This window comes from Vitis riparia, chromosome 15 (genome assembly GCF_004353265.1).
Source record: "Vitis riparia cultivar Riparia Gloire de Montpellier isolate 1030 chromosome 15, EGFV_Vit.rip_1.0, whole genome shotgun sequence".
Classification (NCBI taxonomy): Eukaryota; Viridiplantae; Streptophyta; class Magnoliopsida; order Vitales; family Vitaceae; genus Vitis; species Vitis riparia.
The window spans coordinates 8,442,792-8,468,040 of NC_048445.1; the positions used below are offsets into that span (position 1 = coordinate 8,442,792).

The 25,249-nt window shown below is 38.0% G+C and overlaps 1 protein-coding gene across 1 annotated transcript; it reads left to right on the forward strand.

Annotated features, from left to right (window-relative positions):
• Positions 1 to 116: 116 nt before the first annotated feature.
• Positions 117 to 23,835, forward strand: LOC117931876 (protein ARABIDILLO 1). Its single transcript, XM_034852946.1, has 12 exons — positions 117 to 2,370; positions 2,647 to 2,805; positions 2,892 to 2,972; positions 3,113 to 3,244; positions 4,032 to 4,159; positions 8,675 to 8,762; positions 10,220 to 10,314; positions 11,382 to 11,445; positions 13,692 to 13,867; positions 14,984 to 15,205; positions 23,086 to 23,170; positions 23,265 to 23,835. The coding sequence occupies exons 1-12, from the start codon at positions 994 to 996 to the stop codon at positions 23,439 to 23,441; spliced, it is 2,784 nt and encodes a 927-aa protein (XP_034708837.1). The 5' UTR covers positions 117 to 993; the 3' UTR covers positions 23,442 to 23,835.
• The last annotated feature ends 1,414 nt before the right edge of the window (positions 23,836 to 25,249 follow it).

Here is a 25,249-nt window from a genome sequence, read left to right on the forward strand (position 1 = left end):
AAGATAAGAAAGACTCGGAAGCCTTACAGTTTTCCATGTTGGAAAAATATAGAAGAATATATATTTATTGAAAGATAGCGGTGATGAGAAGGGAATGAGCTGTAATTTCATACCCTGCTCCTGTAAATCTCTTCTCAATCTCCCCCACCCCTGGTAACAGATATAATCTCCGTGTCTCCCCGTCTCTCCCACTCTCTCCCTTGCGCTGCCTTTTGCATTGGACCTAAAAAAAAAAGAAAAAAAAAAAAGAAAAAAAAGAAGAAACGAAACAAAACAAAACAAAAATAGGGAAGAGAGGGATAGTAGACACATGCCTTGAGGGTTTGGCCTGCCTGTCTCTCTCTCATGCACTCCTCAATTCTCTCCCACCCTTCTTCTCCCTCGTCTCCTCTCTCCATTTATATCCATTACACCTCCTGTCAAGCTTGAGCAATCCAAACCCCTCTTGAAGCCCATTGATTTGTACCAAAAGCTTCAAGATTTAAGGGTTTTCCGCCACAAAGCCCACAAGCCTAAGCCCCTCCAGGTTTGAGACAAATTCGCTGTTTGTAGCTCATGTCTCTCTTGCATTTATGATCATAGATTTTCTGGGATTTTGTTCGGATTATTGTTATTATTATTTTTAGATTATGAATCTGTAATTCTATGTGGTAATATAGAGAATTGGGGGGTGCTGAACAATTCCATTTGGGTTTGAGGGATTAGGGTTTTTGAGGTTAAAGGGTGTTTATTTCTTGGTCTACCTCTGTTCATTTACTGGTCCCAAGATTTGGGTGTTTGAGGTGAGAAGCGTATTTTTATCTGGGTCTGCAAGATATGAGTCGGTGTTTGTTCTTTCACTGGTGTTAGGATTTGGATGTTTAGGTTTAAAGGGTGTATTTGCATCCGGGTCTGCATGATATGAGTAGGCAGGTGTTCCTTTGATGGTTTTAGGATTTTGGTGTTTGAGGTCGGAGAGTGTTGGTATTGGGGTCTGTGTGATTTGATTGAAATATGAGTCGGAGGTTGAGGAGGAAGGTGGTGAAGAAGGGGAAGGAGAAGGTTGTTTTGCCAAGTTATCCTGAAATTGAGAATGATGATGGGGGCTTGGGCTTTGAAAATAAAGGATTTGCTAATTGGACTAGCTTGCCTGATGATACAGTGATTCAACTGTTTTCATGTTTGAATTATCGGGACCGGGCAAACTTGGCATCCACATGTAGGACATGGAGGCTTTTGGGTGCTTCACCATGTTTGTGGAACTCATTGGATCTCCGAGCTCATAGGTGTGATTCTGCTGCAGCAGCTTCACTTGCATCTCGGGGCATGAATCTTCAGAAGCTTCGGTTTCGTGGGCAAGAGACTGCTGATGCAATAATACATCTTCAAGCTAGGGGCTTGCGTGAAATCAGTGGGGATTACTGCAGGAAAATTAATGATGCTACTCTCTCTGTGATTGCGGCTCGGCATGAGCAGCTTGAGAGCCTCCAACTTGGACCAGATTTCTGTGAAAAGATCACCACTGATGCTATAAAAGCAATTGCTGTCTGCTGCCCTAAATTGAATAAACTTCGGCTTTCTGGTGTTAAGGATGTTCATGGAGATGCAATAGATGCTTTAGCTAAGCATTGCCGGAATTTGATGGATCTTGGGTTCATGGACTGTCTGAAGGTGGAGGAGTTGGCACTGGGGAATATATTATCACTTCGTTTCCTCTCAGTTGCTGGGACCACAAATCTGAAGTGGGGTTTGATTTCACACCTTTGGGGTAAACTACCTAACTTGACTGGGCTAGATGTTTCAAGGACGGATATAACTCCAAATGCTGCTTCAAGATTGTTCGCCTCATCACAGAGCTTGAAGGTCTTGTGCGCCTTGAATTGTTCAGCACTTGAACAAGATGTTACCTTTTTCGCCACTTATAACAATAATAACAATATTAATAATAAAGGTAAACTGTTACTTGCACAGTTTAGTGATATATTTAAGGGAATAGCTTCTTTATTTGCCGATACTTCGAAGAACAAGAGGGATGTATTTTTCGAATGGCGAAATGGGAAAAACAAGGATAAAAACTTGGATATGATCATGAATTGGCTTGAATGGGCTCTCTCCCATACACTCCTGCGTATTGCTGAGAGCAACCCACAAGGCTTGGATTCATTTTGGCTTAAACAAGGTGCAGCACTATTGCTCAGTTTAATGCAGAGCTCACAAGAGGATGTTCAAGAGAAGGCAGCCACAGCACTTGCAACTTTTGTTGTAATTGATGATGAAAATGCTAGCATTGATTGTGGAAGAGCTGAAGCAGTAATGAGGGATGGTGGCATACGTCTCCTTTTGAACCTTGCAAGATCTTGGCGGGAGGGGCTTCAGTCAGAAGCTGCAAAGGTAAGATTTTTTTGGGAAATGTTTGTTATGATCATATTCCTATTATTTTATGATGCACTATTCAAATGATCGTAATTGGTAGTACTCAGTTTGAATGGGTCTGATTAGATTGTGACAAATGCATGCAATACAATGCATGTCATGCACGTTATTATCATACAATTGATTTCTTCCTAACAAGATTAGTGTCATTATTATGAAACTTGACATTTTTATTGATTTTGGATTGAAGTTGTGGAAACCAATTTAATTTGTTAAAATCTGTTGCATATGTAGGCTATTGCCAACTTGTCGGTGAATGCCAATGTTGCAAAAGCTGTTGCAGATGAAGGAGGAATCAATATACTTTCCAGTTTGGCTAGGTCCATGAACAGGTCAGTTGCCGAAGAGGCTGCTGGAGGACTCTGGAACCTTTCTGTTGGAGAAGAGCACAAGGTTTCCATTCTGCACTTCATTTTTTTGTCATTCTATAGCTATATACTCCAAGTTTCTCCATATAATAAATGAGAGTATAATATCAGGGTGCAATTGCGGAAGCTGGTGGTGTAAAATCCTTGGTTGATCTTATTTTTAAATGGTCTGCTGGTGGTGATGGAGTTCTGGTATGGGTTCTATTATTCTGCGTTATTTTCTGTCTACTTACGAAGCCTTATGAATCATCATTTTTTTTTGCTTGCATGAAGCTAGAGTCGCTGTTTGGTGATAATATAATTGTGGTTGGTTCTTGTTTGCATGTTTTCAGGAACGTGCAGCTGGTGCACTGGCAAATTTGGCGGCTGATGACAAATGTAGCATGGAGGTTGCACTAGCAGGTGGTGTACATGCTTTGGTTATGCTTGCTCGGAACTGCAAGTTTGAAGGAGTGCAAGAGCAGGTAGTACTGCACTTGTTTTGAATATTAGAAGGGAGTGCTTTGGTTTACACCAATATCTATAGCACTCTATTTCTTGCAAACATGTCTTGCAACTAAAAATTTGGAGTTCGACAATAAGCGGGTTCCACCAAGATATAGCGTTGGTAGAAAAACTTTCGAACCTAAGTGTCCACAATTATATGATCGTTATTGTATTTGTCGTTGACCTCCTACTTGAGGTCCAAGTTGTTATGAGCCTCTTCCTACTAGGAACGTGCCACATGTTTTCATGTAGTGCCTGAGAACCTGCCACTGGATAAGAAGTTCACATGCATGCACCCCTGTATTAATGTGCCTTGCATAAATTTTGTATTTATGGTATGCAAAAGGGCAGTAAGGTGGTAAGTGCATTCATCACTTTCATTTTGTTCTGTATTGATGGATTTTTCTATCCACTTGTCATAGTCCACTTGCTGTTTGGGCACTAATTGTCTAGCCTTTTAAGTTGATGCCTCTCTCCTTGTATTATGCATTACCAAAGTCAAAGCTGTGTGGAATGATATTTTAAACTTAAATATCCTAGTCATGCTAATGATTATTCTCTGTTTGCATATTTCAAATATGGTTCTGATATAAAAAAATAAAATAAAATTCAAATATGGTTCTAAATTTCATTGTAGTGGAATAAATTAATTTTAGTTTCCACCATGCCATCTTGCATTTGCACATGTTTGTGTTTACATTAGCACATGTATATATGAAGTGATCTGTTGCTAATTAATTGTTTTGACTTCTGAGTACATACCAGGCTGCACGTGCCTTGGCTAATTTGGCTGCTCATGGAGATAGCAACAGCAACAATGCTGCTGTTGGACAAGAGGCAGGGGCACTTGAAGCACTTGTGCTACTTACGAAGTCTCCCCATGAAGGTGTCAGGTGGGTTTTTCCATTTTTGAATTTTTTCCTTTACTTTATTTTTATTTTTTTTGGTTGTTGATAAGGAAAGATTTAAAAAGAAGGATAAGAGGTCCTTCAAAAAGGAAAATGTACAAATAAACCTCCTTAGAGAATCCCACCCACAAAAGCGTGGATGCATTTATTCATCAATCATAATTAAAAGATCATGTCATCTATTTACTTGTAGCATCTTATTTCCAGCTATTTGATTTTTTTTTTTTTTTCCATAAATGTCTTTTTTATGTGACATACAACTCCAACTTGACTCCAGAAAAAGAAAAGGGGTAAAACTCTTAATCTTCCAGATATGTTCATTTGATGACCATGCCACTTGACTGGTTAAACATTTGCTTCTTTTAGTTTTTGAGTCTCATATGTCATTAAAATTTTGCTTTACTTTCCATTTTTATGAATGAAACCCCATTTCCTAAATTTATCTCATCAAACAAGCTGATGCTAAGTGTCCTGATGGCAGCTAAAGCTTACTTGGTGGGATATTTTTCCCAAATTATGTCACATTATGCGTTATTAACTGGGTGGTTGTTCTTTCCATTGAATTTGTCTAGCTTAAAGAGACACATGTATCATGTGGTTGACATTTGAAGCCTGTGTTGCTGGAGCAGAACTTGTAATTTTCACTGGTAGGGGCCAAACTAGTAATATGAGGATAAAATTAGGAAATATATAATTAAATCATATATTTAATTTGCAAAAAAAAAAAAAGATTTTAAGATTAAAGATCAAAAGTAATGCATGACTTGTTAATCCATAAAAAAAAATCTAATTGTAATCAATAAATCGATCATGTTTGTTGAGCTCCTTTGTCCATGTTCAAATCAAAAGGCATCCATAGGAAAATGTATCTAATCTAGTTTGGTAGACTTATATTGGATATGGGGCACATGTATCTGCATGTGACAGTTACGATTAGTTTTGTGTCATTGTTTTGAAAATATTACATTTGTTTTTTTTTTAAACTATTAGTTTCTTTTTCTTTTTGGACTTTTCAAAGACCGAATTTTAGTGTTTTAAATTCATTGAATCCAAATAGTAATCCAGTATTGTAATATGTATAATTTGGATGAATTAAAAGATGTGAGAGAATGAGAGAAATTAATAGACAATAGGGAAGTTAAAGTTATGAATCAGGAAAGTGGAAACAACATTTTTATTTTTGTTTTTTTTTTATTATTTTTTTTTCCTGATAGGTAAATATCCATTGCATTAATAGCTCATACCAAATAAGTGCTCGAGGTATACATGGTGTATACAAAGGCACCAAAAGGCCATATCAAGTATAGGGATATACAAAAAACAACTCCCATTCACTACATTGAGTTGAGCTAATCAATAAAGTCTAATATGGACAAGGAACAATCTCTTATGTATACTCTAACCTACTCTAAAAAATTATAAATAAATAATTGTTTGATATCTTGATCTACTTTTTTGATATTCTCAAATGCTTGCCTGTTTCTCTCCTTCCAACTGGTCTAGAATAGGCATAAAGGAGCAACTCTTCAAGCTATCTTTCTCTTTCTCCTAACGAGGGATCCATGCCAACTCAAGAGAACCTTCTTTATTGAGGAGTACATTACCCATTTTATTCCAAATAGAGTGAAAATCAATTGCCACGAGATTATGCTTTCAAGTAGTGAAGGAGGATATGATCCATTGTTCGTTCTTCCTCTTTACCTATATAGCATTTATTTGGCGTTATGCACCCCTTCCTTTTAAGCTAGTCCAAACTCAATATCCTTCCCCAAATGATTTCCCAAGCAAAAAAGCTGACTCTCAACAAAACCTTGGGATTCCAAACAATTTTGGAGGGAAAGGCAACTGTTCTTCCAATGGACAAAGAGGAATAAAGAGATTTAATTGAAAAGGTCCCACACTTTAGGATCGACCACACCATTTAATCCTCAATGTCCCTGTCAATTGTTTAGGATTGCAATTCCCGAAAAAAAGCATCCACCCCTATCTCCCAATCGTGGAGTTGTTTTGAAAAACAAGGGTTCCAACATCCCCTTTACCCCTCTTGATCCCACACCTTGGCCACCCAAAGCTATGGAAAACAAAGCAGGAAAAGCCTTTCTAAGGGACAAATTACCATACCACTTATCCTTCAAAACATTTCACCCTCAGACCATTGCCCACCTCAAACAAAATGATATTTTTATCATCTTTATGTGATTTCCGATTGTTGTAAATTAAATGTTAGGACTATTTTATGATACCTGATATAGCTAAACGGTTGTTAAAAACAAGGAGAAAAAAATTGACGTGTTTTCTTCTTCTCTAGATTGGTAAGAGGAAGCAAATTAACTATTTTTGATATCCAAAGAATCTCCTATTAAAGTTATGCTCAGCAGTTTTAAAAAAATGGCTAGAAGTGGCACACCTCTCTAGGGCATGTGAATGAACCTTATGTCCATATCTTCTTGTCCTCCTATTTTCTTATACCAGATTCAAGTAACATCTCTGTTTCTTATTTCTTAAAATTTTAAATTTCCATGAAATATCTTGTTTTTAAGGTTGTGGAGTTGTAGCCGATATCTTATTTCTTTCTTCTTCTTCTTCTTCCTTTTCCCCCTTTTAGATTTTGAGCAATTTCCTTTCATATGCTATCAATAGTTTTTTTTTATCCCCTCAATTTCTCTTTTTATTCCATTTAAAACCTTGTCTTAAAGTTTAGAGGTTAAAATTAATATTTATTAAATGCTTGTAGGGTGGAGAATTTTAAAGATTTTCATACAAGGGAAATGATGTTAGGACAACCCATGAACCAATGTCTCTAGTCAAGTTGGTGGGCTAGGGTTTTTATCTTTTAGGGTCTAAGTCTAAGGAAGATGAACAAGGATGAAGTTTATTATGGCAGTGAAAGAAAGAAAATAAAAATATAAAGGAAATAAGAAGAAGAAGGGATAGAAAGCTTCGAATCTTGCTAAGGCCTTCTAGAAATCTCATCTAGAAGAAAAACAATTGAGTTTCACAATTGAGAATTGTAACACTTGCAAAAAAACTATTACCATTTAATCACTCTAACTTGGTTTACATCAATTAATATTATTTATAGACTTTTCTAGGAAATCCAAATTCTACTAGGATTCTAATAACGTATTATGTTTCTAATTCTAATTCTCCTACTATGATTCAAATAATTAGTCATTCCTAATTTAATTCCAACAAATACTAACCCTAATTTAACCTATCAAAAAACAAATACTAATCCTAATTTAATTTCAACTAATACTAATCATAATTTGTTTCCAACTAGACTTAAAAGTTTATTTATTCTTTTCCTTCTCTTTCTTGAATATACTTTAAGAGGCTTTCTACATCAGAAAAAAGGGGTGTTGTTTTGAGGAATGATTTCCACCATTCTTGTCTAGGTCCACTACTGCACTTTCATATTGTCTTTGTAGGAAACAATTTTTATCAGAAGAAATGGAGCTTTTAGATCATTTTGCACCGTTGGACTTCAGGGAACATCTTCTATTTACCCTTTTCATGGGTATCAAGAGGATGATAAGATAGTCATCATTCCTAACTGATTTCATGTTTATGTTTAAGTTGCTTTGGTTAAGTTTTTAAACCTTGTTTGGATTGACTTCTAGAAAGCAAAATACTCTTTTTTAATCTCAGTTACAACTTCTATACATATTTGACTTATTTTATCAACAAAGCTTTGGGCTTAAAAAAAAGAGCTTAATATGGTTGTTAGGGAAATGTGGATTATGTTTATGTTGCTTTAGGTTAAGTTTTTAAGCCTTGTTTGGATTGACTTGTAGAAAGCAAAATACTCCTTTTTAAGCTCGATTACAACTTCTATACCTATTTGAGTAATTTTATCAACAAAGCTTTGGGCTTAAAAAAGAGCTTAATATGGATGTTAGGGAAATGTTGGTTTTCACAAAAGCCATTTTTTTTCTTTTTCTCAAGCAGCCTTATTCTTGCACAATTGTGCTTCTTCCTACCATGTTTGGTTGCCTTCAAAAAGCATCTGTTTGATTTTGCCTTCATCAATTACTTATACAAATTTTAAAAAATTACAGTTGAGATTTGATGTTCTTCCATTTCTGATAATGATTGGAATAATGCCTGCTAGAATAAATAAAGTTAGATTTGGTTCTAAGTCAATTTAGTAGGAAATTTTATAGTAGATATCCTTGAAGTTTGAATAACACTGCAAACCTGGGTTTTTTTTTTTTTGTTTTTGATGAGTGAAGTAAGTAAATATCATAAATGAAAGGCTCCAAAATAACGGATCATAGTACACAGGAAGTATACAACAGATGCCTAAAAGTGGTACCAAAAAATGACCATAAAAAACAATGCCCCTGTCAAGAAGGGCCCAACCAGTCAACAAATTCTGCTACAGATGGAGGCCCAAGATCCAAAAACAACCTAGACCAAGCCCATAGATTACATAGGAAAGAATGTTTTAGATAGCATCTTACCTGATTGTTATCCATGTATGTTCTCATCAAACAGGCAAGAAGCTGCTGGTGCATTGTGGAATTTATCATTTGATGACAGAAACCGTGAAGCAATTGCAGCTGCTGGTGGCGTTGAGGCCCTGGTATGATATTCTCCTTGTTAGCCTCAAATCTCTTATATGAAATTCACAGTTCTTCTGTGGGAAGTGCTTTGTAGGATATGCTTGCATTAAGTTCCTTAAGAGGCACCCTTGATTATGGAATGTCTATTTAGAAAGCTCTCTTCAATTAACATAGGTTTGTAGTACCATATAGGTTTTGCTTGGTGGCCAAAAGTTCATGAAACCATTTGTCTACCGCTCTTAACTGAGAGCTTTGTAACGATTTAACTTGTTTATAGCCTCAAAATGTGATTTATCATTTATTATGGCCTTAAAATAGAATTCGATAAAAATTTATGAGCGGACAAAGTTAAGTTATTAATTGCGTCCACCTCTGTATCGTGCTGGTATTCCAAATGATATAGAATTATATTCAAGTTGAGTTAGTAATTGTCGTCTACCTCCCTGTTTATGAAGAAGGTAAGGAGTGGGCAAAGTTAAAAAAGTGTTATCTACCTTTTTCTCACACTGCTATTCCAAATGATATATGACTATGTTTAATAATTGTTACCCACCCTATTTACGAAGGAGTGGGCAAAGTTAAATTAGTAATTGTTAGCTACCTTTTTCTCTTTCTCTCTTATGCTGGTAGCACAAATGATATATTGCTAATTAGTAATTGTTACCTACCTTTTTCTCTCTTATGCTGCTATTATGAATGATATATTGCTAATTCTAGCTTTGAATAAATAAAATCTCTGATTACTCTATTTAGCAGTTGTTTTAGTACTATATATGTAGATATAGTTTGATTCTGAGCAGTTAAAATAATATCTTTATATTCCAGTACACTTTGACGTCTGGTATGTGTTTTTTCCCTTTAATCTAAATATTATAAGGGAATCACTCTACCTCAATGTCCTATTTCTAAAAGGATTGGTTACATCCTCCCTCCTTCCTTCCTCGGTGAATTTTGGCATGATTCCATTCAATCAGTAATGATTTGTAAATGGGAGCATTCTTCCAGTTGTGCCAATGTAGTCCCAATTCTTTTGTTAATAAACCATTTATTGAAATCACTGTTATGAGTTGCTTGGGCCATGCTGCTTACATTCGGGTTGCTTGACTCTCACACTTTTCAAATATTAAAGTGAAATTCAGCACAAATGTCTGAAGTTGGAAACTGCTTTTTCTTGATTGTCAAATGCAGGCACAAAAAACACTTTATCTTGCTACATCAGCCTTTAAAATTATGAGATGTTTTATGTGAAAGTTCTACACACACGCACACACATATATAATATTCTGGGAAGAAGTTGAGATATTGCCTTTTAAGCATCCTTACATCTAAGTTGAAACAAAATCACATTTTTTTTTGGGCATTTTTAAATTTTGTTTCAGTGGGTCTTAAATTTTAGGAATATGGAATTGTAATGTATGTTTCATACAATAAAGAGATACCTTTGTGTTGAGGCTTTATTCTTATGTGGATTGTTTAGGTTGCTCTTGCACAATCCTGTTCAAATGCATCTCCAGGTCTTCAAGAGAGGGCTGCTGGTGCTCTTTGGGGATTGTCAGTATCAGAAGCTAATAGGTATGTGCGAAGTTTTTAAATTTCTATTCTTTTCTCTTTTGTTCTCATTTTTTTGTCATGCATTTTTTTTTGAAGACTTCTGAAATGAACCTTTGATAAAAACCTAGTTATTACACTAACTGTACTATTTATAATTTGCTATCTAACATTGTTATCCAGTAAACCTTTTTTTTTTATTCAGGGAACATGCATTAACTAAAATAAGCTGCCACGACCTCCTAAAAAACAAGAAGAAATAGGAAGGTGGAAAGCGGAAATGACTGAAATTACTTGAAACGAGCATAAAGGTGCATGCGTGGAAGGATATGTTGTGGAATTACATAGTCACCCATCACATAGTCCCTCCATGAGCAGCCTGCAATAAATTTGTTTACAAATTCCTGAACCGTAAAGGGGAAACATACTGTTGTCTTAAGAGTCTTTATTGGCCTTCAACAAAAAATTTTACCTTGGGTGTGCAAGCCAATCAAACATATGACATGGTGATTCCCAGTCTTTTTGTTGCTGATGTGGTGCAGTTTTGAGCACTGGGTCATTTATGACAAGGTTTTACTAGAATAGAGTCAACCCCGCATTTGTAGATCCAAATCACCATGTATTAGGAGTGGGTTCCTTGAAGAGTTAAGAGGGGAATAAGGGATGTGCATTTTATATTACCTTAAAACTTAATCTGGGTTTTATGTAGGTGTGATGTAATTGTTGTGGTAATCAAAGCTAGTATGATGTTCTCCTATGTTAAAGATGCTGATATGCAAATGGTATGCTGATAGTCTTAATAGATCCTTGCAATTGTTTGTGTGTGCCTGTGCATTGGACACAAGTTTTGATCTTGTAAAGCTGAATTAAGTGATTCCTGGACTTTGTCAACTGCTGAGTGATATACCATTTTCTGTCCTCCATCTTTCAATTTTAGATATTACAAATTTCATGTTTGGTTTTTGAGTATTACATGTTTCATATTCACTGTTTCCTTTTAAATGCAAAATCAGCCTATTTTCTCTTTAGTTAGATTTCTACTCTGATTTTTGCTGCTGTTATTTATGCATTTCTTTTTGTTCCTTTATTAGCATTGCTATTGGGCGAGAAGGGGGTGTTGCACCTCTTATTGCGCTGGCACGCTCTGATGCTGAAGTAAGTATTGCACTTTCTTTGTTAGTCATTTAACAGCTGTTTGATTTGATCATTTGTATCATGGGAAGGGCAGTCAGTTTTTGTTTAATAAAACTTCTAATACAGAGGATGTTCCTCAGTTTGGTCCATTTTTCACCAATACCACAAGTAATGCAATGGTCAACTTGTTTTTGTTTTGGCTTCCCAGCCACACTCCCCCCTCCTTCCTTTTTCCCCCTGTTAGACAATATCAGAATTAATTAAGTACTTAATAAACTTGTAAATTGCTTTTTCAACTGTGCATCTTGTTTTGTCTTTTATAGAGCAGTATGTACATATTTCTCCTTTTTGATCTGCTTTTGTATATTTTGAAAGGATTTGTCGTCCTCCTTTGCTTACCCAATTCATTGCAATGATTTTTTTTGTTTTTTTAATTAAAAAAATTGAGATTGATTACAAAGAATTTTTAGTTTGCATGATTCAGTAATCAGTGGTTTCTGCTTCAGATTTGGAAATTGGAACTGTTGCACTGAAATTCTGGCTTAGTATAGGGATAGTTAATGGATTAAATTGGAATTTTTTGATTTTGATAGTTATTTTGCCCGTCTTCACGCCTTTGCTTCTCATAGGTTATAAGCAGCATAGTTTCCTGTGCTGGTGCCAAGTGGCTGAAGATCATTATTTGGTCTGAAAATTGATTCTAGGAGTGTCATTTCAGGGGATTGTGTGGGAGTATTATTTTAAAAGAATTTCAAAATTTTGAAAGGCATTGCATCTTCAAATTGCCATTGAGGTCACAATCATAAGCTATACGCATGGCAGTATTTCTTATGCCTTGTTATTAGGTTTGTCTTCTATAAAGGTTGTAATGCTACCAAAGGTAAATGATAGCAAGAGATGTTTGTGGTAAAGTGAGAACTACAGAAGTTGGTCAGTCACAATGTCAGATGGAACCTAATCAGTTCTGTGTAGGATGAACACTCTTCTGCATGCTTAATTCTTTGTATATGAAAGTTATGGACGTGTTACAGGGTTGGTCTTCAAGTTCCATGACATTCAAATTTATGAAAGTTTGAAGGTTTAAAAGGAATATCTCCTCTTAGTTGCATTATATTGGTCTGCAGATTTCTGATGAACTGACCCTTTGAGTATTTGAAATGCATTTTAGAATTGTATGTAATCTGCAGGTGGATACTTTAATAACTGCATAATCAGTTGATTGCTTACATGTAAATTGTAATTGTTCTTTTTTTGATAGACAAATAAGAGTATTTATATATAGTGTCACCTAATGTGGCGGACACAATATACTGAAAATATACAAGTGAGAAACAAAAAACCATTGACAGTAGCTACAACCCTACTTCAAGACTTGGAGCACAACCATGCTACAAAAACTAATAAAGAACATGGACCTCTCTAAGTGTCACCTAGAAGAAACCCTCAAGAATTAATAATGAGGGATTCGTTGAGAGCTTGGACAGTGTGTTGCTCCCCTTCAAAGGTTCTTCAGTTTTGTTCCTTCCATATTATCCATAAAAGGACAAGGGGAGTTGTTCTCTAAACCTTTCTTCTTTTCTTGCCTATAAAGCTACCATGCCAACCCTTTAACAAATCCTCAGCAGAAAAAGGGAGAATCCATGAGATGCCAAAAAAAGAGAAGAGAAAGTGCCACAACTCTCTAGCTATCCCACAGTGGATGAGAAGATGGTTTGCCAATTCATCTGCACCTTTGCACATACAACAAAAACCTACCAAAATGTATCCTCTCGTCTTGAGTTAGTCCATGGTTAGTATCTGTCTGCAAATCGCTCTCCAAGCAAAAAAAACTCGCTCTGGTGGGTGCTCAAGATCCCCATATTATCTTTGAGGGGAAAGACACTTCACCCTCCACTTCGAATACATAGAAAGATCTCATGAAGAAAACCCCAGTCATGCTAGCTTTCCAAACCGTTTTATCCTCCTCATTCTGATTCTACCAAAGTTATGAAGTTTTAGATTAAAATTCTGAATGGCATCCATCTCCCAATAATGAAAATTTCTTGAGAAGCGTGGGTTGCAAGCGACCATCCCTCCTCCTACCTCCCGAACATCTTCCACCCATGCCTCCTTAGAAGTTGCAGATAAGTGCATAGTTATGTGATATTTGCATATCAAAAGAAAGTTCATGCGATATTTGCATCTTTTATGTTTATGACCTGTTAAAATCTCTCTATATTCATGTAAACAGAACTGATTTTGACCATGACGTATATATCCTTTTTCAGGACGTCCATGAGACTGCTGCAGGAGCTCTTTGGAATCTTGCCTTCAATCCTGGTAATGCTCTCCGCATAGTGGAAGAAGGGGGAGTGCCAGCCCTTGTCCATCTTTGTGCTTCCTCGGTATCAAAAATGGCACGCTTCATGGCTGCATTGGCACTTGCATACATGTTTGATGGAAGGTATTTACTCCCAATTCTATGTAGTTAGACCCAATATTGTGCTCAAGTCACTCTCTTTGCCAAATTCCTTTGAAATGCACCCCCCCATCCCCCTTCCTTTTTTTTTTTTTTTTTTTTTTTAATTCCAAATGTTAATACTATGTGCTATTTTTGGTTGCACCTCACTAGAAATTTCTTGTTTTACTTATTTTCTTCCCCTTTTAAAGAATAAGAAATGAAACTATAATAACAAGAAAGAAGAATAGATGGAAGGGGTAATCTCCAAAAGAGGTAGGAGGTTTTGGTGTGCTCTTTGGTACTTTTTATTTATTACTATCTTTAGTTACCCTATTAAAAGAGGTGGGAGTTTTAATTTGAGAGAAGGGAATACTTAAGACTACAATACATATCAGAAGGAGATTTCCAAGGGAAGAATGTCTCCATTGTATGAATCTGTAGTGGAAGTTCCCCATTTAGCCCAGAAGATGTCTCTGAATTAGCTGATTTAGGATGCCAAGCAATTATAATGGTCCAAACCTGAATGAGATTGAAGGTCTTTGTCAGCAAGTAAAGATATCTCAAGGGCCTAGGACTTACACTTTACAACTGAGTATTCTGGTGGAAAACGAACATGGAAGTACCAGGTATAAATGAGAACCTTGAAACATTGGTTGCTAGAACATTTTAATCTCTTTTAGGGCAAGAGACCACGATTTCCAGGCCTAACATCAGGTGGAAAGGAAGAAATGGGAAACTGGTTAATAAATCAGGACCTTGGAAGGCTGGTTTCTGAAGTCAGCTAATCATGCTACAGGACTAGAGACTGTGGCATCTGATCATAAAGAGAGGAAACTGGTATAAAATGAAGACATTGGAAGGCCAGCATCCGAAGCTGGCTAATCATGCACAGGACCAGAGACTGGGATCTGAGCATATGTTATAATATTCTATTAAGTCAGTGGTTGTAATATATTTAAGCAATAATTTCAAGCTTTCATGCATCTTGGAGATATATGAGTTGACTGTTTGTGACTTAAATTTGTTTCATGCTGTGGGAACATGTTGCTCAAAATTTTGTTGGATGGATAACCTATATATATATATATATATATAATTTTTTTGTGATCAATTCTACAGAATGGATGAGTTTGCACTGATAGGGACTTCTTCAGAAAGCACTTCAAAAAGTGTGAGCTTAGATGGGGCTAGAAGGATGGCTCTGAAGCACATTGAAACTTTCATCCTTACATTTTCTGATCCACAATCATTCTCCGCTGCTGCAGTATCCTCAGCTCCAGCAGCATTGGCACAAGTAACTGAATCAGCTAGGATTCAAGAAGCCGGACATCTGAGATGCAGGTACTCTCTCTCTCTCTCTCTCCCTCTCTTTCTCTTTCTTTCACTTTCTCTCTCTCTTCTTCTGCATGTTAGTAGTTGTTTGATATAATCATTTGTCAATTCATTTTTTGTTTGAGATGTTCCCCCCTTCTTCCACAATGTGTCACAGAAAAGAGGAAGTTGATTTTGCTGATATTTAGGACCCTACTGGTCACAAACATTTTTTGTTAATCTTATCATTTGTCTTTAATTAACTATCGCCCTGCTATATAGCATTCCGTCCCAGAATAGAATATGAATGTTGGGTTTTTCCAAATCATATGGCTTATACTTATTTTGAGAATTATAATACTACTCATGTCACCATGTGAGCCTAACAAAACATTTTATCCTCTCCGAAGTTGTGGGGTGAAGTCTCAGTCTGAAGAAGCTGTTGTGTTAAATGGAAGGGTTCTCCCTATTCAGAGGGAAAAAGTTGTGGGGACTAGAACTATTGCCTCTCTGGCTAAGGAGGGAGGTGTGTCTAAGGGAACGAGTTTGATTTGGTGTGGTTACAGCTTGGGGATGTTAACACTTCAACAAGTTGTGCTTGGTGGGGAGTTGGATAGAGTCAACGGATGAGACCCTGTCTTTAAACCTTTTAAAGGATTGGGCTAGGAAGTTTTGGAGATTAAAAGGGAACCTATCTCTGCCTTTATTGGGAGGTTCGTTGATTCTGTTTGAAATTGAGTATGCTGAGGAGACAGATAGGGTTCTGCAAGAAAGGGAGCGAGTTTATAACCATAAATCTCTTTTACTTGAGAGATGGAGCCCAGAGGTTGGCTGTTTCAGAAAGGGTGTTCAGGCAAAAAGTGCTTGGGTAAGGCTGGTAGGACTTCCGTGGTTCCTTTGAGACAGAGTTTTCCTCAAACAGGTGGGTAATGCTTGTGGGGGATTCTCAGAGGTGGACGAGGAGACTGCGGGGGTGGGTGGAGCCCGGGGGAAGAATCTATAGTGGGCTAGGCTGTTGGTCAAGACAACTGGGAGGAAGGAGCCAGGCAGTGTACAGGTAGCTGTGGGGTAGTCTTGTTTCTCAGTTCAGCTATGGTGGGAACTTCCACCTTGGGTGGATTAGGTGGTGCTCTGTAATGAAAGGATGAAAGAAAGGGAGAAGATGATGGTTACTTCATGCATGCTAGGGAGTGTGGGCTCTGCGGGCACTCTTCAATGAAAAAAAATGGATGAGGTGTCAAGCTTTGGTGGGGGGAAAGCTGTTGATGGTAGAGCCTCATCAGCTTTGTCTTTCAAAAAGCTGTAGTTGGACGTGCAAGTGACAAAAAGGTACAGTGGGGAAGAAGACAAGCCACTTTCTGCAGCTGCCTCTTTAGAAGTTGGTATGGTGGACTGTGCTAGTCCTCAAAAAGGCATTTGGGCATTAAAGTGGAGCCTGCTAAAGAAGAGGCTTCAGTCCAGTTAAAGGGAATTTGGGCTATGGGTGGCAAAAAGGCCTAAGGATGTCCTTTGGCCCATGAGGAGTCTTCTATGGGCTTAGTGGACTTAAAAGCCCTTAAGGTACATCGGGGCCCTATCTCTTCTCTCGAGGGACTTGTGCCCTAAGTGGGGGTTCATGCTAGTAGGAGATTTCGCCTAGGGAGTTTCACCAGCGAAGTGGGGTGGTTTCTCCCTTACTCCAGTGGACGAAGCTTTGGTGGCGGAATCGTAGTGTTTCCAAGGTACAATGAACTCCTTTTCTCCTCTCTTGAGTTGCGACGCTTCTTCTACACTTTTTCCTCCACCGGTGGGTGTGGTTAGTGTTGTTCGTCAAAATGAGGGGTTGAGCTGCTGGGGGGATGCGGAGGAAAGGGATAGGGAGCCTTTGTCAGCGGAAGACATCGCAAGGGTTGGCCCACTTAAAATGATTCTAAAGGATGGATTATTGATGGACCTTTAGGCTAATTGTGAGGTTGATGTTTTTGGAGATAGTTCTAGGGTGGAGAAAGTGGGTTTAGCTTTGGCCAAGGAGTGTGTGACCAAGGATTGTTTTAGGAAGTTAGCTTCTTTTAGCAAATTTGTCGGACTTCCAATTGATGGCTTTGAAGAGGAGATCTTGGAGCTTTTGAGGAGACTGGAACTTAGAAAGAAAAGAAAGGTTATAGGGTAGGGGAAGAAAAATCGGTTTCTAGCTATTTCAAAATTTGAGAGGGAACTATGAAAATCGGAATGATCTGTTAACTATAAAAATGGTTCAGTTCCCAATAGAAGAGGAGGAAAAAACATTTGGGAATTAGCAAGTGTTTGTCAATGAAGCTACGCATCCTTTCTTGGAACGTAAGAGGGATCAATGAGGGGGATAAACATAGAGTCATTACGTCAATGATTTGCTCACACTCAGTTGACCTTGTTTGTCTTCAAGAAACAAAGGTGCGGCAGACGTCAGACTCTTTGGTGAGGAGCTTGGGCATGGGGAGATGTTTGGAATGGGGGGTAGTGGAAACTAGGGGCCAATTGGGGGGTATTTTGGTGTTCTAGGACAACCAGGTGCTGGATCTCATCGAGATGGAGAAAGGTGCTTTCTTAGTCTCCTGCTAGTTAAAAAATTCTTAGTCTCCTGCTAGTTAAAAAATTGTGAGGATAATTTTGTTTGGATGTTTATAGGGGTTTATGGCCCTGTTCCGATTGAGGAGAAGGGAAATTTCTGGAATGAATTGAGTGATATTAGAGGTCTTTGGAATGATCCTTGGTGTGTGGGAGGGGACTTTAATGTCGTGAGGTTCCCGGAGGAGAGAAGGACTTGTCAAAGGATCTTGACCTCTATGAGGTACTTTTCAAAGATAATTGAGGACTAGGAATTAATTGATCTTCCTTTAATTAGAGGTTCTTCCACTTGGTGTGGCGGGTTAATAATAGGCTAGCTTCTAGGCTAAGATTGTTTCCTTGTTTATGAAGATTGGGAGAACCACTTCAGTGGTCTGCTTCAAGGCATCCTTCCAAAACCTGTCTTTGATCATGCACCAATCCTTCTTGATGGTGGAGGGATTAGGAAAGGAAAAACACCTTTCAGATTTGAAAACATGCGGTTGAAGGTGGAAGATTTCAGAGAACTGGTGGGAAGGGTATAGTTTACAAGGCTTGTTTAGCCACATTTTGGCAGTCAAGCTAAAAGCCTTGAAGCAGGATCTTAAGGCTTGGAATAAGGAGGTCTTTGGAAATGTTCTATTAAGAAGCTAGCAGCCTTGGCACAACTAGGATTTTGGGACTCTTAGGAAAGGGAAAGGGCTCTCACAAAGGAGGGAAGGGAGATTAAGAGGGGGGTGGTGGAAGATTTCAAAAAATGGGCAACAATGAAGGAAATCTCTTGGAGACATATATCAAGAGAACTATGGCTAGGAGAAGGGGATAAGAATACAAATTTTTTTCACAAAATGGCTAATGTTAGAATAAAAAGAAATTTTTTGGCCAAGTTAAGAGTGGATGGTGAACAACTAACTAATTAGGACAACATTAAAGTTGGTGTAGCAAATGCCTTTAGTAGGATTCTTGTTGAGTCAGGGGATTGGAGGCCAAGCATTAGTGGGTTGAACTTTGACTCCTTGTCTATTGTGGAGTCAGAAGCATTGGAGATCCCCCATTCTCTGAAGAGGAGGTCCTAGTTACCTTGTCTAGCTTAAGTGGGAATAAAGCTCTTAGTGTGGATGGCTTCACTATGGCCTTTTAGTATTGCTGTTAGGGCTTTGTGAAAGGAGAGGTTATGGGGTTCTTCAAGGAATTCTATGATCTAGGGTGTTTCTAGATGGAGTTTAAATGCCACTTTTCTAGTTCTGATACCAAAGAAAAGGAGGAGGAGGAAGGGAGGGCGGGCATGCAAAAGATATGAAGGACTTTAGATTAGTTAGTTTGATAAGAGGGTGATACAAGCTTCTAGCTAAGGTCCTTGCAAACAAACTTAAAAGGGTGGTGGGCAACTTAGTCTCAGATTTTCAGCATGCTTTTGTGGCGGGTAGACAAATCTTGGATGCTGTTTTGATAGCAAATGAAGCCATTGACTCTAGAATTAAAGGCAACTTGAGAGGAATCATCTTCAAGTTAGACATTGAAAAGGCTTATGACCATGTTAATTGGAGTTTTGTTCTTGCCCTGTTGGAGAAAATGGGTTTTGGATTCAAGTGAATTAATTAGATTAAATGGTGTATCTCTACCGCACGTTTCTCGGTCTTGGTCAATGGATCCCCTTAAGGTTTCTTCCAAAGCTCCAGGAGGTTGAGACAAGGAGATCCTTTATCCCTATATTTCTTCATTCTGGCAATGGAAACTCTTTCTCGCAGTCTGCTAAGGGCAAAAGAAGAGGGTTTTATTGATGGCTTCTTGATAAGCAGTAGGAATGGTTTGTGTGTGGAGGTCTCCCATTTGTTATTTGCAGATGACACACTCATTCTTTGTGATGTTAGCAAGAAGAAGTTAGAGTACTTGAGTTGATCTTCATGTGGTTTGAAGCGATATCAAGGCTAAAGATCAATTTGGAGAAAAGTGAGTTGATCCTTGTTGGAGATGCTTCTAACTTGGATGAACTTGCAGGGATTTTAGGTTGTAAGGTGGGTGCTCTTCTTACCATCTGTTTAAGCCTACCTTTGGGAGCCCTTTACAAGTTCTATAGGGTTAGGAAGGAGTGGAAGAATGCTTTTCAGAAAAGGCTTGGTTTGGAAGAGACAATATCTTTCAAAGGGGGGAAGATAGACTTTGATAAAGAGCACTTTGTCTAACTTATTGATCTATTTCATGTCTATCTTTGCCATCTTGAGGAGGGAGCTAAGATTGTAAAAGATGCGGAGGGATTTTCTATGGGGAGGGGAGACTTGGACTCACAAGCCGCATTCGGTGAATTGGTTTGTTTGCTGCATGGAAAAACAAAAAGGGGGTTTGGGCATGAGAAATTTATCCATCCTAAATAAGGCGTTTTTAGGAAAATGGTCTTGGAGATTTGTGACTGAAAGGAACCCCCTTTGGAAATGGGTAATTTTAGGAAAGTATGGGCTAGAAGAAGGGGGGTTATGCACTAAAGAAGTGAGAGAGGGGTATGGTGTGGGTGTGTGGAAGACAATTAGAGGTGGATGTGAGGTGCTCAAGGATAGAACACGGTTCAAAGTTGGAGCTGACAATGGGGTGAAGTTCTGGATAAACAAGTGGTGTGGGGAACTTCTATGAGGGAATCATTTCTAGCTCTTTATTCTGTAGCCTCCTCAAAAGATGCTTGGGTGGTTGACGTATGGGGTGGTGTTAGTTGGGACCCTAGGTTTGTTAGACAGTTACATGACTAGGAGCTTGAGGAGGTGGATGTATTTTTTAGAAGATTGTATGACTATTCCATCAAGGTGGACTGAGGATACAATGGTATGGTTGGGGTCAAGGAAAGACACCTTCTCAGTTAAGTCTTTCTTCTACTCCTCTTTGGCTTGTAGGAGTGTGGAGCCTTTCCCTTATGATATGGTTTGGAATTCTTGGGTCTCAATGAGAGTTAGTTCTTTTTGCTAGGGAAGCTATATGACTAGGATTTTGATCATGGATCAGCTTAAAAGGAGGGTTGGATGGCTAGGATTTTGACCATGGATCAGCTTAAAAGGAGGGGTTGGAGGATCCCTAATAAATGTTACATGTGCAAAGAAGAGGAAACGGACGATCATATTCTTCTTCATTGCACAAAACCACACAATTTGTGGCAGTTGGTTTTTACTTTGTTTAGTGTACAACGGGTGATGCACTCCTCAGTGAAGGGATTTCTCTTAAGTGGGGGTGGTTCCTTTGTTGGGAAAAAAAGAAAAAAGGCTTGGAAGGTTGCTTCGTATGTGTTGTAGACTATATGGAGGGAGAGAAATAAGAGGGCCTTCGATAATTGTGAAAGTTTAGATCAAACAATTAAAAATTCTTTTTTGAATCTTTTTTTGAGATTGGGTTAAATCGTATATTGGGGACGACTCTTTGTTGATGTTAGGATTTGTGGATTGGTTAGGCTCTATGTATGGCGTGTTTGCTGGTTTTTGTGTTTTTGCGTTTCCTTTTGGGTTTTGTGGTTACTTTGTATACATCTTGTACTCTCCCTCTTTGATTGATAATGCATTTTGTTTATCTATCAAAAACCATACATGAAGTTTAAAATGGAGCATCACCTATCTGCTAGAAAAAGATGTAATATTTTCCTCATTTTTTAAAAATAATATAACTTTCAAGTTCAATTATAGAGTGGAATACTTTTATTTGGAGATTGGTTCAAGTTTAAGGGGATGAAGGTAATCTTTAAATATTAGAAATATTAGTGTTACCTAAAAAATGTTTAACATCAATACATTCAAAACTTTAGGCAACCTCAGGTTCAAATTGCTTGGAGTTAGGGATGTAATTTGAACGGGTTGAAAGCTAATGTAAGCCCAAATGTCGAGGGAGAAGTCCAGGGAAATTTGGCTGAAAGAGGGGGATAGAAACACAAGAATAATATGGACATATTTCATTTGTAGAAGGTCACACTACCTTGTTAACTCAAAATTAATTCTTAAAATTAAATGTCACTAGACAAGGAGAATGCACCAACATAGATGTGTCATTTACCCAAGCAATTTGATAGGGATTTGGATGCTCCTTGTCTTTAGATTAAGTTTCTCAACAAGTTCCTTTGAAGCTCTTCTATCAATAATCATAATGCATAATCTCCCATGGCAAGCAACTTGAGTTGGGAAGATGCTAGTAAGTCACCGATCCTTCTCTTAGTTTGCCCTTGGTATGTTCACCAATGGTTGCATAAGAACATTGTAGCCTTCGATTATAGTTCACCTAGTTTATTTATTTATTTCCTTCCCATACTTGAGTAGATCTTGGAGATTTGTCCTCATCAACAATGTACTTTTAGGGGGTGTGTGTGTGTGTATGTTATATATGTATAAATGTTCACCATAATGAGAGGGAAATAGCTTTTGAGATTCTGTTATTGGGGAATTTTTGGGGAGAACAGTTACCATAGGAAAGTATTGGGAGATCAAGGGAGGCGAGGGGGGCTTATTGAGTTAGTTTGTGGAAAGCCATCAGAAAAGTTCGGGGATTTTCCTTTCCACTACTTGCATTCCAATGGGGTATGGTCATTGAACCAAAAGTTCTAGTATGATTTTTGACATGGGAATCCCTTAAAAAATGTTTCCAGGATCACTCCACAAAGATGCTCGGGTTGAGGAGTTTTGGGATGAGTGAGGGCCTTCCAGAAGTTGGATTATTTTTTTGGAATTTCTTTGATTGGTAATTTGGACCTATGGTGTCTTTCTGCACCTCTAAAACTCTGACAAATTTTATTGGAGTTGAGGATATCTTAACACGGGAGGTTTCAAAGGAAGGTGGGTTAATGGTTGGATCTTTCTGCTAGTTTTTAGTGCCAGGTGCAATCTTTCCCTTACCTGCCAAATGGATTTGGAATCCTTAAGTACATTGCAAGGCCAAACCAATTCCTTTCTGGTGCAGCTTTAGGGGCTTGATCCTCTTCATTTTCCTTTTTTGAGTTAAGATACTGATTTTTATTGCATCACTGAGCTATTCTTGGACGACTTTATGGAATATTTTCATAATTATTTCAATGGTGTTACCTTGTGGGTATATATTTTTTTGCTCTTCATAAATTTTTTGTTACCATCATAATTGTTCTCAAATCTTATTTGATATTTTCTTGTGATACACCCAAAACTGCTTGTCACAGTATAAAACCAATACTGGCAATGTCTAATTGATTTAGTAGCTTCTACAAGCTGGTGTGGTCATTCACCATGTATTCTAAATCACTATCGTTATTGCTTCACTGCAACATGTTTTCATGCATATTTGTTAAATTCTTGGTATATTTTTCTCAGAGGTATTAATTTATGACTTTGCCGTATTTTCATCTGTATGTTGCTCAGTGGAGCTGAGATTGGGAGATTTGTTGCCATGCTACGAAATCCTTCTTCCATACTCAAGTCATGTGCTGCTTTTGCTCTTCTCCAGGTAGATTTATCTATTGCCATCCATTTTCTGAAGTTGGTTTTCTCATCACCACTTCTCTTTCTGAAATATGATGGGTGTAACGTTTTGGTTGTAGTTCTCCATCCCTGGTGGTCGACATGCTGTGCACCATGCGACCCTTTTGCAGAGCGTGGGAGCAGCACGGGTTCTACGTGGTGCAGCTGCAGCAGCAACTGCCCCAATCGAAGCCAAAATCTTTGCAAGAATCGTCCTTCGCAACCTCGAGCACCACCAGATGGAACAGTCGATCTAAAGCCTCTTATCAACAGCCCATAATCATCAGTGGAGACCAGTGTCATTCTCTGGCCTCCTAGCCTCCTTGTTAGTCAGCTGCCCTGTGGCCTGTCTTTGTGAAGAACTAAAACCATGTGGCTCCTCAAGCTGTTATGCAAGAGTTTTTTTTTTTTTCTTTTTTTTTCCCCATTTAATCGGGAACCAAAGGTGGTTTAGTTAGGTTTGAGTGTGATTTTATTTTCTTTTCTTTTTGGTTACTATTATTAATATTGGTGAAAAGGTACTTGAGGAGGGATGTGTTCTAAAGAGCAATACCTTATAATTTATTTTGTTCCATTGTTACAATAACTTTTATGATTATGATATAATCATATGTACAAATATATATACATTAGAGTTGTTTGAGACTAAAATCTATACTTAGTAGCATTGTGTTTTTTCAAATTGGATTTGCCTGTCAATGGCTTCATATCCTGTCCACATATGTATATGTAAAAAAACTAAGAATTGCCTCTTCTTATTTTACATTGACACAACTATTTTGAGGCATTCTTAGGTTTATTGGTATGTTCTTTGATTGCCCAATTTTGGAATGACTTAGAATGCTCGGTTCTTTTGATGTTTGGTTGGACTTTCTCTCAATTCTTGAATGACATGTAAGCTCCTCGAAGGTATAGACACATCTAGAGATAGCGAGTGAGTTGTGTTGGGTCCATATGACAGGGTTTTCAATGGCCCAATGGGGCGTGGTTGGCAGCTCAAACACTTGGCTCAGCATAGGCCCGAGGCCTATTTGGGTCATGCCCGGTTGGGTGGGCTTGGGATGCTCAACCATTTGCCAACTTTAGCCACATCATGTTGAAGCCGAAGGGGTAGAGTTGCAACAAGTTTGAAGGCATAGTTTTTAGAGTTTCAAGCTTGAGTGGACCACATACCCAATTGGGCCCAAATTTTTTTTTTCCCTGTTCTAGAAATTGATAGTTAATATTACTAATTTTCGTAATATTTGGAATCCATTTACTTAGCCAGAAAAATTAGGGAAGATTGGCAAAAAAATAAGAAAATTTCTAAAGCAAATGTAGGGTTTATGTGAAGACTGGCATCATGGCCCATGGGGCCATCTGGTGTGTCATTTCCTCTTGAGTTGCTCTTGTAATCCTTGGACCTCCAAGCCTCCCTAATCATGCTCCTAGGCTGTGGAAACAATGGAAGGGGTATAAATACCCCCATTTTGTACATTGAGAGAGGGCTTCTCCTTTCCATTGGGACCTCTTTGTTCTTTTCTAGGGTTTAAGTTTCTTCGTATTTTTAGCTTAGATTAGGGCAGATTTCCATCTCCTTCTATTGTAATATTATTGCTTGTGGATGTTTTCTTCATTTGAACTCCAATTATGGAGACATTGACTTTTTACTTGTTTATTTAGTTATGTTGCGCCATGAAGATGACTTTTTGATGGGTGAACTCCCATGGTAACCAAACTATTGGTGTTTAATGTATGAATTATACCTTTTGATATATTTTAGTTAGGGATGAATTATACAATTAGAAGTGGCTTTATCTGGAGATTGAACACTTTCCCCCATTGGAGGGAATTTGAAGGCTTTTTACAAACTTCTTGCTTCATGGGTTTGGCGTTGCCTAACTACAAAGGCTTTTTACTCGAGATGGCCGGCCTTGAGGTTTGGTGGCTAGAGGGTATTGCTTTGGGATGGTTTGCTTTTTGTTCGCCTTACGAACTATGAAAATGAGAAATATTTTCTAGGAAAAAACTTAGTTACTAAATTGGGACCCACTGCACTTTGTATGTGGACTGTTGATAATATATG

What these genes read in the sequence shown, in the direction of transcription:
- LOC117931876 (XM_034852946.1), top strand. Translation starts at nt 994, where the DNA reads ATGAGTCGGAGGTTGAGGAGGAAGGTGGTGAAGAAGGGGAAGGAGAAG. An exon ending in CTGGTGGCGTTGAGGCCCTG is followed by an intron (nt 8,763 to 10,219) that starts GTATGATATTCT and finishes TGGATTGTTTAG; the next exon opens with GTTGCTCTTGCACAATCCTG. An exon ending in CTGCTTTTGCTCTTCTCCAG is followed by an intron (nt 23,171 to 23,264) that starts GTAGATTTATCT and finishes TTTTGGTTGTAG; the next exon opens with TTCTCCATCCCTGGTGGTCG.